The sequence below is a fragment of the Lodderomyces beijingensis genome, assembly GCF_963989305.1.
Source record: "Lodderomyces beijingensis strain CBS 14171 genome assembly, chromosome: 4".
Taxonomy (NCBI): domain Eukaryota; kingdom Fungi; phylum Ascomycota; class Pichiomycetes; order Serinales; family Debaryomycetaceae; genus Lodderomyces; species Lodderomyces beijingensis.
Window position 1 is genome coordinate 639,341 of NC_089973.1, and position 19,302 is coordinate 658,642.

The 19,302-nt window shown below is 42.7% G+C and overlaps 7 protein-coding genes across 7 annotated transcripts; 4 read left to right on the top strand and 3 right to left on the bottom strand. All coding sequences in view use genetic code 12, as the record gives it.

The window, feature by feature from the left end:
- Window positions 1-2,446: 2,446 nt before the first annotated feature.
- Window positions 2,447-3,187, bottom strand: LODBEIA_P33330 (uncharacterized protein; the record flags this gene model as incomplete). Its single annotated transcript, XM_066973432.1, has 1 exon — window positions 2,447-3,187. One exon carries the CDS (start codon window positions 3,185-3,187, stop codon window positions 2,447-2,449), a length of 741 nt encoding a protein of 246 aa, XP_066830271.1.
- A 506-nt stretch (window positions 3,188-3,693) lies between these two features.
- LODBEIA_P33340 (uncharacterized protein) lies at window positions 3,694-5,973 on the bottom strand (the record flags this gene model as incomplete). Its single annotated transcript, XM_066973433.1, has 1 exon — window positions 3,694-5,973. One exon carries the CDS (start codon window positions 5,971-5,973, stop codon window positions 3,694-3,696), a length of 2,280 nt encoding a protein of 759 aa, XP_066830272.1.
- A 1,882-nt stretch (window positions 5,974-7,855) lies between these two features.
- Window positions 7,856-8,926, top strand: LODBEIA_P33350 (uncharacterized protein; the record flags this gene model as incomplete). Its single annotated transcript, XM_066973434.1, has 1 exon — window positions 7,856-8,926. The coding sequence occupies one exon, from the start codon at window positions 7,856-7,858 to the stop codon at window positions 8,924-8,926; it is 1,071 nt and encodes a 356-aa protein (XP_066830273.1).
- A 1,274-nt stretch (window positions 8,927-10,200) lies between these two features.
- LODBEIA_P33360 (uncharacterized protein) lies at window positions 10,201-10,746 on the top strand (the record flags this gene model as incomplete). Its single annotated transcript, XM_066973435.1, has 1 exon — window positions 10,201-10,746. One exon carries the CDS (start codon window positions 10,201-10,203, stop codon window positions 10,744-10,746), a length of 546 nt encoding a protein of 181 aa, XP_066830274.1.
- Window positions 10,747-12,107: 1,361 nt separating this feature from the next.
- Window positions 12,108-12,940, top strand: LODBEIA_P33370 (60S ribosomal protein uL29; the record flags this gene model as incomplete). The annotated part of the gene is made up of 2 exons (XM_066973436.1): window positions 12,108-12,110; window positions 12,581-12,940. 2 exons carry the CDS (start codon window positions 12,108-12,110, stop codon window positions 12,938-12,940), a joined length of 363 nt encoding a protein of 120 aa, XP_066830275.1.
- A 240-nt stretch (window positions 12,941-13,180) lies between these two features.
- On the bottom strand, window positions 13,181-16,430 carry LODBEIA_P33380 (uncharacterized protein; the record flags this gene model as incomplete). The annotated part of the gene is made up of 2 exons (XM_066973437.1): window positions 13,181-16,330; window positions 16,413-16,430. 2 exons carry the CDS (start codon window positions 16,428-16,430, stop codon window positions 13,181-13,183), a joined length of 3,168 nt encoding a protein of 1,055 aa, XP_066830276.1.
- A 1,208-nt stretch (window positions 16,431-17,638) lies between these two features.
- LODBEIA_P33390 (uncharacterized protein) lies at window positions 17,639-19,168 on the top strand (the record flags this gene model as incomplete). Its single annotated transcript, XM_066973438.1, has 1 exon — window positions 17,639-19,168. The coding sequence occupies one exon, from the start codon at window positions 17,639-17,641 to the stop codon at window positions 19,166-19,168; it is 1,530 nt and encodes a 509-aa protein (XP_066830277.1).
- Window positions 19,169-19,302: the final 134 nt, after the last annotated feature.

Here is a 19,302-nt window from a genome sequence, read left to right on the forward strand (position 1 = left end):
ACCCTTCCGGTCCCATTATTCTTTTACCCTAATTCGATCATTCCTCGCATATTGTGAAGCCGGCTCGAAACGGGAAAAGCAGCAGCAGCAGAATTTCCCGTACACCACAATATTGCTGCTTTCATGTGACAACTTCCGTAGCAAAAAAAGTAGCAACGTCTTGTTCCGGAACGACCTAGACGTCTCGATCGTATCTGACGTAATAACAACCTGGACAGTCTCAAGTCTGGGGTATCTAGCAAGAAAAGAACAAAAAAAAGAGGTTGTTGATGGCTTTAACGTGGGCACAAGAAAGCCGCTTGCTAAACCCCCCTCCAATGGCTCACTCGGCTGAATGATGAAGAAGAAGAAAAAAAAAAGAGTCCGACTCCAAGCTATTAGAGTTGCTTTTGCGTTTTGGGCCTCGTGCGTAACTTCTGCTCTCTTGTCCTCTGTCTTTGTTTTTTATAAGGCCAAGGTTGAAATTGTGAGCCTTTTTTAGTATTGGAACAATAGCTAAATTGTCGACCTACTTTTACTTTCTTGTCTAAGTTGAGTTTGGTTTCATCCCAATCAGGATACTTTCCAACTTCCTTTGGATGAAATATAGATACGACAAAAAAAATATATTAAAAAAAGTCCATCTTTGTTATCGAAATGAGTTGTAAAAGGTTGGGTGTGGCCCTCCTTTTGTCCCCTGCTTTTTATTTCAATTTCGTGAAATCTAATGAAGAGCCTCTCTCGACATTCCCCCCAAACTTAGTCAAATTAGCCGAGATGCCCAAACTGTTGAAACTGCACGAAACCGGACTTTGAACATTTTGTTGTGACTTTGAGAATGATGTGATTTCCATCATTTCATCGGCTTCGAGACTCAACTCGCTCACCTGAGTTGACAACAGGTGGGGGAGGAGGATTCATTCAATTAATCACACGTCTTTATCATCATGTCATCTCGTCACTCTTTGCGTTGCCCACTGATTTTCTTAATATTGCTGCCAACACAAAGCAAGGAATTTTTTTTTTTTTTTGTTTTTTTTGCAATTTGCAGGTATGCAACAAACACCTACTTGCATATTTGCCCAGGTTCGAGAAGGAATGTCTTTGACGGCACAGTCGCACGTCCAGACAACTACGCACTCACATAGCAACACGGCAGACAACGCATGAAATAAAATTAATTATTAGCTAGCATTTATGACGTCTGTCTATTGACATCGACGAGAGAGAAAGACAGTCAATCGGCTTTAACATCCGTTTTTCTTGCCTCAAGCATACAGCAGCATTCTATTTTCTTTCTCTTCTTTTATTGCCGAGAATGCCATGTCATGGAGTGACCGGGGAAATGTGAAATGTGAAAGGTGAGAGAGCAAATTCTGCACCTCTTGCCAATTTTCTCGCAATTGATTGAAAAGATAGAGATAGCCGAGAGCTAGAGCCTCGTCTATAGCCATGAACAAAACGCCTTTGATGGATAGAAGGCTTTTGGCAAACGTCGAGACAAAAACCTTCCACACCTTCCTTTTTTTTCCCCATACCGCATCCGGTGCATTCCAAAACAGAAACCCTCCCTCGCAAAACTAACCACAACCAATTAACCTCTTTCCGTATCTGCCGTGACTTGAAAGAGAAGCTACACGAGGAACGAGAACGAAGCGCACAACTATAGCCGTGGTAGAGTATGTGATGTACCTGCAAATTAACAAAAAGAAAAGAACGTCTGTCACCTCTTCTATTTCCCTTTTTCAATACCGTTGATATATGGTCCCAGCTGAAGTTGAGCACTCCAAGTTATTTCCGAGGACTCCGGATTTCGGACATGAGAAAAAAGGTTGCAAATTTTTGGTTTTTCTTTTTTTCTCTTGTAGCCGAAAATTGCGTTCTTACACAAAATACGTCTCTACGTTTTCAAACACCGGTGGGTACGTGAATCAGTTGAAGGGGGGAAAGAGAAAGAGGAGGAAGGGGAACAGCATGCAAGGGCTTAAAAAAAAACGATGATAGATGACCAGATGATCTACAGAGTCGAGGTGGCAAAAAAAAAGAACAGAAAAACGATGACGTAGTGGTGCCTAGAAGAAATCGCATGTCAAACAACTTTTCAACTCGGCAATCTAGATGCGTTTAACCCGGTGAAAGGGATTGAGGGGAGTGACCAATGATGGCCTGTGGTGATTAGTCTAGACATGTAGATCTCAATTAATTAAACGCATACGCCAAGGGTCGCCGGTCCTCTCTTTCCACATGTGACCGCACAGTCGTAAATAACAATTGATGACACGCTCTTCCAATCACTTGCGGAGCCGACGGTTTCAATTGACGTCCATCTCGGCACTTGTCCAAACACCTGACTCCAATTTTTCCTTTTCCCTTTTTTTTTTTTTTTTTTTTTTGATCATCAGCCACTTCAACACACAGTCCATACCCCACAGTTTCCAATTTCCATTTTCAATTTTTATTTTGTCCATTACTGAGCCAATGGCTGTCCAATCTGCTCCAAGAAATACCGCCCTACTTTCTCATCAACGCTAACTTGCGCAGGCTTCAACCCGTCATCATCCACCAAATTAACATCAGCACCACCTTCCCGCACAAGCCACACAGCCACGTCTCCATTGCCCTCAGCGAGCGCATGGTGCAACGCGCTCCAACCTTGGTTATCCTTGGCGTTAACATTAACATTCTTACCATGCTCAACAACCTCCTGCACCAACGCCAAGTTTCCCCCAGCAGCAGCACGATGGAGCGCACTCATGCCCAACTTATCCTTTTTCCTCGCGTTGGCGCCAAACTCCCCGAGTAAAGCACGCACAAATGGCAAGTGCTGCTTGGAAATCGACAACTGAAGCGGCGTCGTGCCGGTGTTGGTCACGGCATCAACATCAACTTCGACTTCGTGATGCATTAGCAAATTAAGGATCTCAACGTTGCCAATGGAAGCAGCAATATGCAACGGTGTCCATCCGCTCGAGTCGGTGAATTCATCGAGGTCTAGCTTTGATGGGGTGTGGTCGAGGATGTAGCGGACTAGGTGGGTGTTGTCTCGCGAACAGGCCCAGTGGAGCGGCGTGCGCTCGTCTTCGTCCTTGCTGTATAGTAGCGCGGGGTCAGTTTGGATCAAGTGTTCGGCAAGCTTGGTGTTTCCTTCTTTGATTGCGTTGTGGAGTGGGTGTTGCTTAGCTTGAGTTTCGTCTGTTGATGATGCCATTGTCGTGTCGGCGGGCGGAGGGGAGGTAAGTTTGGATTTGAAGAGAGTGGCGGCCCGTGGTTGGTTTTTTTCAATGCACCTCTAAGTTGAAGGAGGACGGCGAGAGGTATCCAGATGTGTTCTGAACTCAAAACTGGCGTGCGTTCTTGCTCCACGAAAAAAAATCACGCACACACACACCAGAGATCATATGTGCATGCTTACACTCCAGAGTGAAAAAAACAAAAAGTGTAGCTGAAAAATGTCCTCTAAACGTGATAAGACTCTAATATATATATTTATGTAAAGAAGAACTGAAGAAGTGAAATAGACCTTTTTCATGTGGGTCTGTAATATGGAATAACTTTTGTTTTGTTTTACTTTTTTTTTTTCTTCATTCGAATTGAAACGGGAAGATGGGAGTGTCTTTATTTTATGCTTTTCGGTTGGATGTTGCTTGGCACCAGCTTCTGCGGAAGTGGGCGTATCAATTTTAGTTATGTCAGTGGTCCTTCTTGCATGGAACACTATGCTGATTCGTTGTGACCGATTACTCCATTTTTTGGCACTATTTCTTCTGCAACCACGCTGGCGTGGATATCTTGTTTGGTAATGACTTCGTTTCCTCTACTCGGGTCAAGTCGTTCTTCATCATGGTCGTCATCTTCTTCTTCATCATCGTCATCGTCATCGTCAGAATCAGAGTCAGTTGGCGGCTGATTGAAAAATGGAGCAGCAATAATGGTAGTAGGGATGTTCTCATTAATGTTTGCAGCCGCAACGAGGTTCTCGTCTACTTGGACAAAATCTGGTCCTTCAAAATCTTGCAATTGCAGATTGTGTCCCGGATGGCTGGTTAGCTCGTATGATTTGCTAGACGAAAGGTTTCTGATCAAACTGTTTGAATTGTTGTAGTGCTGCGAATACTGCTTCTTCAACGACTCAAGGTAAATCTGGTAATCGGCGCTCCCTTGCGACGACAATGGCTGAGCAGTAGTCCTTGACGAATTGAGGGAGGTCAAGTTGGAGCCTAGCGAAAATTTTCTTTTTCCCCTCGACCTCATTTTTTCATCCAGCGAGTTTGTTGAGGAAGGAGAAAGGCGGTTGTTGTTGTAAGGGATAATCAACAACTCTTCATTCCCATTTTGCAGCTTCTGAGGAAACACAGTCTCCTCTTGTACATCTTTTTCGTCAGGAGACGAGTTATTAGACGAAGCCGTCACTGGGTTAGGCGGGTTGACAAGAAGATCGTAATTCTCATTCATCTGGTCGTACTGGATCTTGGTCGACTTGAAATGCTTTGAAGTTTTCGCATTGTCACAATGGGCATACATGTAATCAACTTCTTCCAACTTCAACCCCTTGGTCTCATAAACGGTAAAGTAAATAAACACAGTGCCAGCAACGTTCAAACTACCCCAAATGAAAAAAATCTTGCTTCCCAATGCGGCAGTGTGAGATCCAGTGTCGATCAAGTAAGGCGTGATGTAGGCAAACACAAAGTTGACTAGCCAATTGGTGGCGGCTGCTATCGACACCGCCTTCTGTCGAATCGATATACTGAATATATCCGAGCATAGAGCCCATGTGCAGCCGCCCCATGTGCTGGCAAAAAAAAGAATAAAGACACATGCAAACGACACGCATAAACTAGCACTAACGTGTCGGTCGTGAACACTGACACCAGCAATGGCAATGATGAAATTTGATGCTGCCATACCAATTCCTCCCCAAAACAACAACGGGCGTCTACCAACTGTATCAATTAAAATGATACCGGGGATCGTGAAAACAACATTGACAACATAAGTAATCAAGGACATGATGTAGTAGTTCAGGACGCCCGCGGAGCTGAAAAAATTGACTCCATAGTAAAAAATAAAGTTGACACCAGAGCACTGCTGGAAAAACTGAACCCCCATCCCGGTCAACATACGCAATCTCTGTTTATGGCGACCGCCTCCGCTTCTAAAACAATCCCAAACGTTGGTTTTGCCAAACGACATTTCGTAATCGTAATTTGCCTTGATTTCAACTAGTTCTTCTATCAAGTCGTCGTCATCTTGCGGCAACCGTCGTAGTTTGCTCAACGACTTGAGTGCTTTCTTTAAATCATTCTTTTGCGCGTAATACCTCGGGCTCTCTGGCAAAAACAGCATCCCCGTTACCAATATTGTGGACCAGAGAAATTGGACGCCGATTGGTATTCGATACGAACCGGAGTTGGTCATTCTTCTTGTTCCTTGGCAAATGGCACTTGCAATAAGAAAGCCCCACGTTATCGCCCACTGGTAGGTGAACACAACCGATCCTCTAACCCACCGGGGCGATGCCTCTGCCTGGTATAAGGGCACGATGGCTGATAAGATGCCCACTGCTATGCCCACCACAAATCTCCCCACACAAAGAAGGGCAAGTTCCACCGAGCATATTTGTAGAACGCAGCCGATATTGAAGATTACGCCACTGCTGAATATGATGGAGAATTTCCTGCCATAGTTGTCCGAGATGAGCGGTGCCACGAGAGCCCCGATAAAAGTCCCAAGCGAAAGCGAGGCAACCGTGATCGCTCGTTCGTGGGTTGAAAAGTTTTGCCCACTCTTGGGGAAATGGGTATAAACGTAACGCATTTCCAACAAATCGTTGATCAAGCCCGTGTCGTAGCCGTACATGAATCCACCGACCGCCGCGACTAGCCCGACTATCAAGGCCGAGTTCGAGGAACTCTTTTGCCGTAGTTTCTTGTAGTACTCTTCCTCGATGGTATTGTCATATAGAAACAGGTTTATGTACGACCATAGCCTCATCTTTGGTGTTTCGGAACTTTGGGAAAAAAAATATCGTATCTGGTATGTCTCGGTAGCTGAGATGTCTATCTATCATGCAAGAGTGTGGCTTGTGTAGCTATAGCATTAAAGTTGTAAGTCGTGATGATGCTTCTTCTTTTTTTTATTTGTTTGGATGAGTATATAGTTAACTTGTCTGGAAAAGGGCGGGTTTTTGGAGAGTCGCAGACGTGTGGGTGTGGATAATAATTTAATTACCTTCTGTCTTTCTTCAAGGAGTACTAAGTGGTAGAGTTGGGAGTCCTTTTTTTCGCGGTGCGGGTGAAGAATTTTGGTAGCTTTCACGCCTTTGATGATGATGATTTAAAAAGAGAGACTTTCTTAGTAAAGCTTGTCTTTTTTTTTTTTTAAGTGGCTGCGTTTACGGACCATTTTTTGGATGAGTAGGCAAGTTTAGAATTTTCAACCAGCGATTCGATCGATGCAAATTGGAAAAAAAAAGAAGTTGATGAGTCTTTCGAGGTTAGCTATAGTATTGGATGGATGTGTTGGTTTTGTAAAGAATACAAGAGAGTGTTTGGGTTCAATTGGTGATGGAAAGATGAGGGTATATCTTGAGGGGTGGTGGCGTTGCGAAACAATCCACATTTGCCACTCTTTATATTACTCTACTTTTATGAGTATTTGCTGGAGAACGTGTAGAGAAGTCGACTCTAGATACAAACTTATACTATGATGATCACTGCTGAAAAGTTCCAAGTTGATAGTGCTTATGGAAAGCAAAAAAAAAAAATCAGCGTTATGTCTGACTCGTAATACATTTGCGCTGTTGGTCCAGGGTAAATCTGAGGGTCAACCTCTAACAATTGGTAAAACAAACAGTCAAAATAACCACGTTGAGGATTGACATCAAAAAAAAAAAAAAAAAATAAGGTAACCTAACTTTGCTGGCTTTAACTTCAATTCAAGAGTTGGTTCTTTCACGAATAAGCTAACCTGTTTCTTAGTTGCCACTTATTTGCTTTTTTTTTGTTTTTTTTTGGTTTTTTTTTTTTGTCCAGCCTATCAGTTTGGAATCGTTGTAAACAGCCAATAACAAGCGAGCACTTGGTGCTAGATAACCAAAACAGGTACCAGAAACAACCTGGAGAACAAGATGTAAGGGTACAGTGGCTATCAGCTGATCTGCTTCAACTCTGACGGGGCCCGACCTGGCCCCACTGCCTTTTCAAAAAAAGAAAACTATAAAAAAAAAGATTTAGTAGACACTAAATTTTGCATTTTTGGTTGCAAAATTTTCCATGGATTCTGAAAGAGAGATTGAGCTGTGGTAAGTTGAAGTACAAGTCGGAGTTTACACAACTTTTAAACTCGAAAAGAGACGATTGAACGACACCATATTGAGCAAGACCTCTTCTACGCCAGGTGGAACATCAAGGCCCCAAAAACTTCTAGAGGAAACCCAAACGGAAACGTAAATTATCGTTCGTCGAAAGTGGAATAAAGAAGAAGAAAAAAAAAACTCATAGCAGTTGGTCGTTGTGAAGATAACGTTGTTTGCTTGAGCTAATATCGCAGGGACAACACGTTTTGTTTGTTTTTATGTTTGTCTGTTTGTCAACCGGATCTTCTGCTCAATACAACTCTCGCCTTAGTATTGTTCTTTGGCGAGTTTCACAGCGTACCAATGTAGATGGTTGGTGGTGGTGGTGGTAGTAGCAGTAGTGGCAGATAAAATGACACATGACGAATATTACAATACAATACGATAATAGACATTTAGGGTACTCCGATTAGGTTTTTTTTTTATTTTTTTTTTTTTTTACAACCAAAAGTTACTACTCCTACTGCTTCTGCTCCTGCTCCGTCAAGTTACGTGTTCAACGCCTCAACTCGGTCCACGATGGTAGAGATAATCAAGACACCCATAGCAGATGATGTAAGGTTAAATACTGCTGGAGATCCTAAGCTTAAAGACATCACCAGTGAAGTTAGGCTACAGCAAAAGGCAATGGAGAAGCCAGCTGCAAGCAAGGCACCACCGAGTGCACATCGTGATTTGAACCTCTTTAGGATACTGCTACAACTATCACACCGGTTATTTACCACCGGATTGAAACCAATCACCAACTCGCTACCCGAGATGCTCTTCTTTTGCATCAGCCATTTGATCTTGCTTTACATTTTCTTCTTGATTGCCATTTTCAAGAACTTCCAATTCGCCTACCGCAAGAGCTATTTGAAAGTGCTTTCCTTGACCTATTACCCGAACAAATCGCCCCAGATTATCCGCGATGACGTTAACAAGTTGAAGAAGATCCCCAAGTCCGTTGCGTGCATACTAGATTTGAAAGAAGAGGGCGAAGAAAATGGTGGCAAGGATGGGTTCATCAGTCAGATTAGCGAGTTGGCTGCGTGGACCGTGAGTGCCGGGATTGGCCGATTAGTTATCTACGAGTACACGGGTGCACTCAACCAGAACTACGAAGGTGTGGTTGACTTGAGCAAAAGCGTGGTGAGGAATTTCATTTCATACTACGGCAGCGAAGCTGTGCCCAAGTTTTCAATCAAGGTGCCTCACAAGAACCTCATACTTTACAGTGACGAGTCAATAGGCAAAAACCCCGAAGGCCAAAAACCGGTTGACTTGCAAATTGATCTATTGAGCAGAGTTGATGGAAAGCCCACTTTGGTGGAATTGACCAGAACAATGAGCGAACTAGCTGTCAATGGGGAATTGTCGATTAACGACATTACCATCGACTTGATTGATGAAGAATTGGTTGAATTGGTTGGCCCGGAGCCGGACTTGTTGATTTGCTTTGCCCCGTCTTTAAATTTTCAAGATTATCCACCCTGGCATATTAGATTGACCGAGATCTTTTGGGAACCCGATAACAAGGACGTCAATTATGCTGTGTTTATCCGTGCATTGAAGCAATTCTCCTCCAGCAAGGTCAACGTGGGCAGGTGAAGCTATTCATGGTCATATAATGACCTGGCGAGGGGGGAAAGAGGAATGGGGTCATGCTTCGCTTTGGAACAACAAGGGCAAAGGAACATTTGCTAATATAACAATTTGCTATAATACATTTTATTAATATCTACAAAGAATCTGTAAAAATTTGATGACGAATTTAAAAGCAATTTGTCGATAAATGGATACCACTCTGCCGCCCCTCCCCTGTTGTAGTAGCAGTAGTAACTGTACTTTTATCTTTTTCTGTTTCGATTGACGCTACGGGCGTGTCGTGAAATTGCACGATGTTAAGAGTTCCAATAGTATAATTGAGTGTCGTGAACCCCCCCCCCCCCCTCCTTACTCCCCACGCCTTCTTTCTGAACTGGAAAAAACCCATACCGAGAGTTAAGTTGCGTGTGACTTTATTTTGTATCGCTCAATTGAGGCGGGGACGTGTCACTTAGCGAGAGCTTCTCACGTGGAAGGGGAGAAAAGCTACCGCGACCTGCTCACTGGATGGGCGTTTGGCGCAAAAATAGCGATGTCACTGTAAATACCACCACCACCACCACCACGACTACCACGGCTCTACCGTGCTACCAGTGTCGTAAATCAAGTCAAAAAAAAAAAACAATTAAAATTGTCGTCCAACTGCAACTGATAGTGCAAGTCTCTCTGGAAGAACAAACCAACGAGTGAGTGATCGAAAAAACAAAAAAAAAAAACAAAATTGATTTGTTGTTATTCTCTCAACAACCTACGAAGGAACCCCCCCCCCCCCAAGAGAACCTCTTTTGAAAGAACAACCCATCCCAAGCAATCCATCTTGCAATCATCAAGTTTTGTAATTAGCACGGATTACGTTTAAACGGATTGACTGTACTTGAGAAACACACACAGACACACACACACAAATCCATACACACTCAAACTCAGGTTCGCACTCACGCTCACGCTCACACAAATCATAGAATTGCGAAAAGGACACATCAAACAAAAAAAAAAAAGATCCAAAAATCTTCGACTTTTTGATTGCCGTTTGAATATATACATATACAACATCTATATCTATATATTAATTTTTTAAAGCCCCTACCATCTAACCCACCAAGCTCAAGCCAAAGCTACTTCGTTTCTTTAAATCCAACAAAAAAGAGAGAATAGCTTTCCATTGCATTAAATCATCAACACCAACGTTCGGAATCTGTCAAGTAGATTACTCCAAACTTTTTTTTTTTTTAACGTCAACTCAATCTAGATCACACAACAAGTAACAGAAACAGAAAATGGGTTTGTCGTTTTCAAAATTATTCGCCAATCTTTTTGGCAACAAAGAGATGAGAATCTTGATGGTTGGATTGGACGCCGCCGGTAAGACCACCATTTTATATAAATTGAAGTTGGGTGAAATTGTTACCACAATTCCAACCATTGGTTTCAACGTTGAAACCGTGGAATACAAGAACATTTCATTTACAGTTTGGGATGTCGGTGGACAAGACAAGATTAGACCCTTGTGGCGTTATTACTTCCAAAACACCCAAGGTATCATTTTTGTTGTTGACTCCAACGATAGAGACCGTATTGCTGAAGCTCGTGAGGAATTGCAACAAATGCTCAACGAGGACGAATTGAGAGACGCATTATTGTTGGTCTTTGCCAACAAGCAAGATTTGCCAAATGCTATGAATGCTGCTGAAATAACTGAGAAGTTGGGCTTACACTCGATTAGACAAAGACCTTGGTATATCCAAGCTACTTGCGCTACAACTGGTGATGGTTTGTATGAAGGTTTAGAATGGTTATCAACCAACTTGAAGAATTCATCTTAAAGTTGACCGGAGCCTCAACAACTTATTAATGAAATGAAAAAAATTATCTTTTACAATTTTTAAACCGTCAGAAAGAGAGCATCATCATGTCACACACACGCACACAAACACCCAATTTCAACTCGCCATCACTACAACCACAATAACACCAACATCAACATCGTCATCATTCATTATCATCAGTTTTTCCAATTAACATTAAACTGAGAATGAACCTTTTCTCAAACCACCAGTAGTCGCAGTAGTAGTAGTAGTAGTAGTAGCAGCAAGAGGAGTCGCAATCAGTAGTAGTATATAAAGTAGGTTAATTTGTATTTTCATTCTGATTATAAATAAATAAATAGTTTTATCAAGAACCACCTTGATTGGTTGGTGGACCCTATAAAGCGAATCGAGATAAGGGATTACCCCCGCTCCATCTCCTTCCTCTCCTCTCGCTCTCTCTGATAGCGCTCGAAAGATTGGGAAAAGAGAAGCTCCCCACGTAGTTAGAGACGCCATGGAAAAAGACGTCATCTTGGCTGAGTTTTCTAGATAAAATATCGCCACCACAAATCAGTTAACTCGGCTTTGGGGGAGAGAGGCAGAGAGACAGAGAGAAAGGGGTGGGAGAGAGAAAAAGGCCTGTATTTGACCTTTGGCATTTGGCATTTGGCAATTAGCCATTGGTGTTGAAGCCGACAGGTTGCTTATCAGCTCGCAAGTTGATTATCGCTTCTTCTGGGAAAGCTTTGCATGCACGGCGAATTTTTTTACTACAACGAAAACCTATCAGGTCTTGCGAGTGAATTTGTTTGAAGCATACAAAGTCTCGCCAGCACCTGGGACTACCACCACGTTATAACATCTCACGAAACTTCTCCAGTACTTCTCTCAAAACATCATGGTCATCTCCTATAATAATATCTGCCGTGGGCCTAGGAAGAGCCGGTCAAACGTGACCAAGGCTGACCCGTGGTTTTAAAGAATTGGCAAATAGGGCCCCGGTCCGTTCATGTTTCGTAATTCTAAGCCCTAGTACCAGAATCTTTCTAACCTCTCATTTTCTACCTCGACCAGTGCTTCTCGCTGCCACAAGTTCACAACCAGTTCCGTAGACCAAACCCAGACCCGCAAAAAACAAAGTATTGAAATGTCGTGCTCGTCGTATATCACGTGCATATATAAAAAGTTAGGGCTGACGCACTAAATGTACAATACTAGTAGCGAGTGAAGCACGTGAGTTCCAGCTGGCTTTGCGCACCACACACCAAACAAAATTCAAAATTTTCCAAGTACAGGATATAGCGAAAACGAGCTTGAAAGGGGAGATCTCGAAGTTAACGCTCAAGTTCAAGTTCAAGTTCAAGTACACATACACAATGGTATGTTCAAAAAATGAATAGAAGGAGCTTGTGGATGTTCTAGAGACTGTGTTGGGAAGAGACGTGAATCAAATGGAGCAGCACGGAGGAGAGATATCAAATAGGACCAACACCAGATGGCCATTTAAAGCATCTTCATCATCATCATCATCACCAACAGTAATATCAGTATTATCACCTTGAAGGACGAAAGTATATATTGGACACAGCTCATGAGTATGCTGTTAAAATTGCAACCCGTTTCAGTCAGATTGGACACCGACTCAAAGTGGATGGAAGGAAGATCATGACAATAACTCCAGCCATCATACCACCAAACAACAACAGCAACAACAGCAACACTTGCTCGTCTCGATCCTTGTTACCGGTATTTTCCCAACTATCAAACAAGCAACTCCATAGCTCTAGTTCGCCACAAGGTAAAATCATATTCATTCAGATATGGTATACTAACATTCCCAAACCTTTAGGTCGCCGTCAAAACATACGAATTGAGAACCAAATCCAAAGCCGACTTGGAAAACCAATTAGTCGAACTCAAGAAGGAGTTGGCCAACTTGAAAGTCCAAAAATTACAAAGACCAAGCTTACCTCGTATCCACATTGTTCGTAAAAACATAGCTAGAGTCTTGACCGTCATCAACTTGAACCAAAGAGACAATGTCAAGGCCTTTTACGAAGGTAAAAAATACCAGCCAAAAGACTTGAGAGCTAAAAAGACCAGAGCTTTGAGAAGAAAATTGACCAAGCATGAACAAAGCCAGGAAACTGACAAGGCTAGAAAAGCTAGAATCAGCTTCCCACAAAGAAAATTCGCTATCAAGGCTTAAGAATGCTTTTTTTCTTGTTTGGAAAAAAAGAGTCGAGTCGGTTGAGATAGTGATTGGGGATTTTGGTGTACGTTTTGTATAATACAATATAATGTTCTTGATTAATGTTATACTATTCAAGTTTGTTTGTTTTTTTTTTAGAGAGAGAAATGAGTAGGTGCGAGGAGTTACTACTTATTGCAGATGGCTTGTCTTAAGGCTTGAGGTGGGTATATGTACATATGTACACAGGGTTTTGCTCTACTCGGGCATGGGCGAGTCTCCTGCGTTCAATCTCTCATTCTTCTTTTGTTGCTTAAAAGCTGTGATTTTGTCTTTCAATTCAACATCGGGCACCACATCTTCCAATTTCAAGGGCATTCTGTTGAATGGATCAGTTGCGTCACTTATCAAATGCGCTTTGATTGTAGACCGATCAATGCTGACTTTAGAGCCTGGTAGAATGACTGGATCTTCCATCAAGGTAAACATTAAGGGGTCCAAGAATTCGTCGGGAACCTCGCCCAACTCCAACTCTTCGTCTTCTTCAGCTTTTCGATTCTCTTCGGCCTTTTGTGAAAATATCCTAAGCTGATTGATAATCTTGTTATCGGTAAATGTCCTAGTTGTTAAAATGTTCTCCGCTTTCCTAAAGTAGTTGACATCAAAAGATCTCCCATCGCGAGAAACGGCAATGACAAATCGGCTCTGTGATGCGAGATTCACATAAACTTCGCAAATGTCGCTAAGCACCTTTTTGGGTTCGAAATTGTACTTTTCCGGTGCCTCTACTTTTAAATTGGAACATTTGGGGCCTACAAGGATGGACAAGTTGTAGTCAAGCATACCGGCCAAACGGTCGACGATTTCAGGTAACACGAATCCCTTGGGTACTTCTCTCGTGAACAATTTGAACAATTCAATGGTCTTGTTGGACAAGCTCATCAACGATTTCGCTCTCTTTTCGGCTGATTCCAAATTGCCATTTAACTCCTCCGTGGATCCCAACTCTTCGTTTTCCGGATCGCCAGCTAAACGACGCTTGATCTCGACTTGGTAGTCATGGATTGAATTCAATAAATTGAAGCTCTCGTCGAGCAAATATGTAGTGTCATTAAGCATTCTGGCAATGAACCTGATGAAAAACTCGACATTGTTTTCGGAATAATCGCGCAACTGGTTTCTGTATCGTGGCGTCTTCCACAACTCCTCGAGAATCACAGTCACATAGTAACGACTGTTGAATTTATCATAAAACTGCGACGAGGCTCCTGTTTTCTCAACCATGACATAAAAGTCAAGCAACGAGTATAGTAAATTGTTCAACACCAAGTGATCGCTTCTGAATATCGGCGCATTGAACCCTTCTTGGCCGCTTGGCCCAGGAAGCGAGCCAATGAATAAAATCTCAACCAAGTTGGCCTTCATGTGTGGGTTACCAATTAATTCCGGGCACCTCAAAAGAATAGTGGCAAACTCAACAAACAAAATGAGTTTATCCTCGTTACCGACCAAGGGGCAACCTCTAAAGTTCACGGTGAACTTGCAATAGTTGATAAGCCCTTCAAGGAGAAACTCGGGGTAATACTTCCATGGCTCGGGAGTTTTCGTTTTCAAGAAATCGTGATCGTCCAATTGCGAAACCCTCGCGATTTTGAAAATGGGGATCGATAATTTCGTTTGTGGGTAATTGTGGTTTGGGTCAATCATTCGTGTTATGTAAACAGTTGATCCAATGACAAAATCAAATATTTCCAATTGCAACGGACGAAGACTGAAAATGGACTGGATTGCATATTTTTCGGCAACAGCCATCCCCACGGCTTTTTTCAATCTCGGCAAGCCCGCTCGCAAGGCATTTGCTTGCAAGTTATTGACACCTGGGGGCATGCGCCCCATCTCGATCATGGCTATCCTCTGCTCTCCTTCCTTAATCTGTTGCTCCAACCTCTCATACTTTATAAATATACCTCCCATTCCGTAATGCAAATATGTCAATGTCAAGTTGAAACAATCGGAAATGAAATTTGGCTTTGAAACACCTTGCTCGTGTCTATGCTTGTAGTACTCGTCGGCCTCTTCAATCAGCGAATTGACCCTTGATTCTTCCAGGATATCTAGCAAATCACTGCTAGCAAAATAATCAACATCAATCTTGGCAATTTTGTTATATACTGGATAATCCAAAAATGGCTGACTCAATTTTATCAAAACAATAGTAATGTTCAACATGAGGCCATCGCTGGCTAATTTGGTGAAATCTGCGTGGCTTCCCCTCCTCAAATGGCTTACATTGACCAAATTTGCAAACCATTTTAGCACCAGCTCTCTTGTTTGCGTTGAGCCACGAATCAATTTATCCACAATGACGAACAAGTGGTCAATGATTACCTTGTATTCGTTTTGGGCGAGTTCAAAAGCAGTAACGAGCTGTGGTTGGGACATGGACTTTGGATGGTCGCCAAAATATTCAGCGCACGAGGCCGACAATGGCGAGACTCTCAAAACCGGTCCTAGCAACGAGTGCCATTCAAAGTCCAACCCTTCCCTTCTTGAATTTGGTGGGAAAAATCCATCAACTTGTGAAAAGACAGCTGCCACGGGTTTCATCATCACCAAATTCTCAAACATGGTGAGATAACCGAGATGTTTGCCGGTTTTAATCGATTCATTTTGAGTCAATTTTACACTTAATGTGGGGAAGATTAAATTCAACACCGTCAATAAACTATCGTCTTCCACGGATTCTTGAATGATTTGAGTTAAGAAGGACGAAACTTGTGCAAATTTATCAATCAAGAAATTGATTGATTCTTTTAGATTTTCTTTTGCAAACATATCAGGAAATTGCAAAGCCATGCCAGCATACCTCACGGTATGCTTGAGTATAGATGCAAGAAATGCCGTCTTTTCCGCAGCAAATTTCGTCTTCAAGGGCAATTTCTGCTTCAACAGGTAGGCCCTTTCATACATGTGGTGCAAATAACTCATTGGTTCTGGGTATTTGTAGTCTGAGTTTAAAAGCTCCATAAACACTTCATCCAAGTAGTTTTCATCGAGGCTACCGATGCAATTTTCAGACAATTGATGTGCATTGACTGAAATTGCAGTTTTATTCGGTGGCAAATTGAAAATCGAATCCATGGTCTCGCCAACCCAGCTTGTTTTAACAAGGGGAGATGTTTCGTTGTAGCCTGTCACATGTACTGTAGTAGCTGTGGTGCCTGGGCTTGCCTTTGAAACTGGACGGTGGGTGCTCGTATCAAGCGTCCTTGCGCGTTGTGGTTGTTCTTTGTCAAATGTAGATGGAGTTGAAGACAATGTTGCTTCTTGACTAGAAGAGCCCTTTTGATTACTCGATGACGCGTTTGCACTGGCAGCATTCAATTTGGCTAACCTTTTGGCTCGTATCTGTGTAAATCAGTTAGTCGGTTAGTTTTTTTCTTTGCCTGGTTCTCAAGGGGGGGGTTTTGGGTTGTCTCTAGTTACATACTTCGTCTGCACTGGACATGCTGTGGAAATTTAGTATGGCAAAATGTGCTGAATTGATTGATTCAATTAATTGAAGGGGCGCGGGAGGAGGGAAAGGGGTCACTTCGTGGTGGTAGAAAGGTCAGGTGCTAGCACAAGTCTAGACCGGAGAGATTGTGTGTGTGTGAGGGGCTGTACTGCCAGCTGGTTACTGTGGTAAGGGATATGGCTGTAGGCAAATTGACGGAATTTGGCAACAACTGATAGAGACAGTGAGAGAAAGGCGAAAAGTGAGCAAAGCTCGCGATTTCTCAACTTCTTACACACCTGGCCCTCTCTCTCTTTCCTTGTGAGTGTGGGAGGGGAAAGGGAAGCTAACAGTTTTTCCGCGGTTGGTCCAATGTGAAGAGCATTTGGGACGGTACAGTGGTGGTATGGTGTCAATTATTTGTAACTTGAAGCCTGGTGTTTACTTGTTATTGAAGTTTATTCAGAATATACCTATGGGGCTGGTGTGTTGTTAATAGAGGGGTGGTGTTCCGTGGTCCCCAGAGTCTCGCCCCGTCCAGCGAGAGATGGCGAGAGAGAGAGCGAGAGATAGCGAGAGATGGCGAGAGATGGCGAGAGTTTCTCGCTACGCTTTACAGCCAAAAGCCAAACAAACAAGCTACCACACACACACTCTCTCTCTCTCTTTTAAAGTGGTGGTGGTGGTGCTTCTAGTTTCACCAGAGAGTTTAACATACAAGTAAGCCCCGGCTACGAGTAGCATTCAACACAAATCAGCTCAACTCAAGAGAGTTTTGTTGTTTGACTTACATACAAACAATACACTTACTTCTCGCTGTAAAGAACTTGAGGTCCCCTCTTTACCCATCGCCCCCCCCCCCTTCCTCCTCCTAACCTCGCCTCATAAGCCGTCGAGATCTAAGACAAAGACGGGCTCTCCTGTTCCAGGTGTGATTTTTTTTTTTTTTTTTGTTTTTTTTTATGTTGTTTTTTTTTTTAATTTTTTTTTTTTTGGTTCTCTTGTCAAAGAAGTCAAGGACGAAATTACCAGGCCATAATATAACCACCAATTTTCCATTCCACAGAGAGCACAGCAAAAAGCAAGAGCAAAAGTGGGAATTTGGACAGACAACCAATAAGGACCAGAAGCAACACGTCCAAGGTGGGACAGAACGAAAAAGAAAAGAAAAAAAAAAAGGGAAAAAGGACAAGGATTGGGATTGTTTATTGATGGAAAAAATGACAGAAATTCCTTCATCCATAATTACGGCTCTAACAAAATATCAAGATCGACCATTTATACTATACCTTGAAAAAGATCTTATAAAGTTTATCAAGAACTCAATATTGGGCAATATCAAACAGCCGGAGTATGTTATTCAAGCGCAGTACTTGAAGAACTCGTATTATAGGCTATTGAGCCACCAATTGTGCCAGTACTACCATCTACAGCATTGGAACAACCAATCGAATGAAATTGTTGTTACACCAAGTGACAATTTTGACTATGAATCCTTTACGACCCAAATTGACGATGAAGCCAGTGGCTTTGTTAAAGTTGCCGATGTAGCTGCTCATTACCGCGCTGAACATTCTCCACCTCCTTTGTCCACAACAACACCTCCCTTGTCAGACTCGGGTTCGGGTCACCTGCATTCCGCATATCAACAACAACCACAACAACGTCCACAGCAACATCCACATCAACACCATCAACCAACGCGAACATCTACTCAGGATTCCATAGAAAGTGGCACTTCATCTGCAGACTCTTCACATGTCAGAATCGTTAAACCCAAGATGATTGTCAAAAAGATTATCAATAAACCGTCCACACCCGATATCGAAGTGGGCGAACAGCAGCAATTGAACGTGGAAAACTTTGCCAAATTGAAACTTGAGCAGATGAATGCCCAACTGCCAGCATCTGAAGCCTCAGTGTCAACCAGTGCCTCGGAGTCAACTAAATCTACAATTGAAAGTCAACGAGCATCAAAGGAAGCATTATATAAGAAACTCAGAGAAGAAATATTTTTAAAAGAAGACGAAGACCAAGGTGACGGCGAGGAAGAAGAAGATGATGATGATGGAGAAGAAGATGGAGAAGGAAATAACGGTGACAACGACAACAACAACGAAGAAGAAGAGAACGGACATGGATCGCTGAGCTTGGATCATGCCAAACCAGAAGGCTCGGCTACACTAAAATCGAAAAGCTTCAACAATAAATACGACAGAGACTACAAAACGCAATACAAACCACGTCAACACCGCACTCATCCACAGCAACTGCAACAACAACAACTGCAACACCAAATTCCTCAACAATACGCTTATAGCATGGCACAACAAATGCAAATGCAGATTCCATACCAACAAATATATGCGGCTCCAAGTGGGTTATCGCCAACAATTCCTCAAGCCGGATCAGTTCCCATCATGTATAGTCCTTACTATCCAACTCAACCTATGTTGCCCCACACTTATGGCTACCCGGCTTACAACATGCCACCGTACGATAGGGAAACCGAGAGAAGATTACTAAATAATCCCTATATTATTATACCTGATGACAATGGACACAATGAAAGGTATGGTGGTGGCAAACCTAGTGTTGGTAGACTGAGGGGAGGCAGAGGCAGAGCGGGAGGAAATTATCATTATCATCATCACCAGCAACAACAACAACAACAACAACAACACCATCATGGCACATCTAGAGGATCTTCACCTCAGATTGGAAACGTACGAGGCGGAGGCAGACTGTAGCAATGCAAGATATATATATCTGAGCTGGGGCCGAAAACATCAAGACAGACACGGATGATAAGTACCAGATACAAGTATAGTTAGTAAGTACAGTACATATAGAGTGCGGCGCGCTTGTGATTACTTTTTTAAGA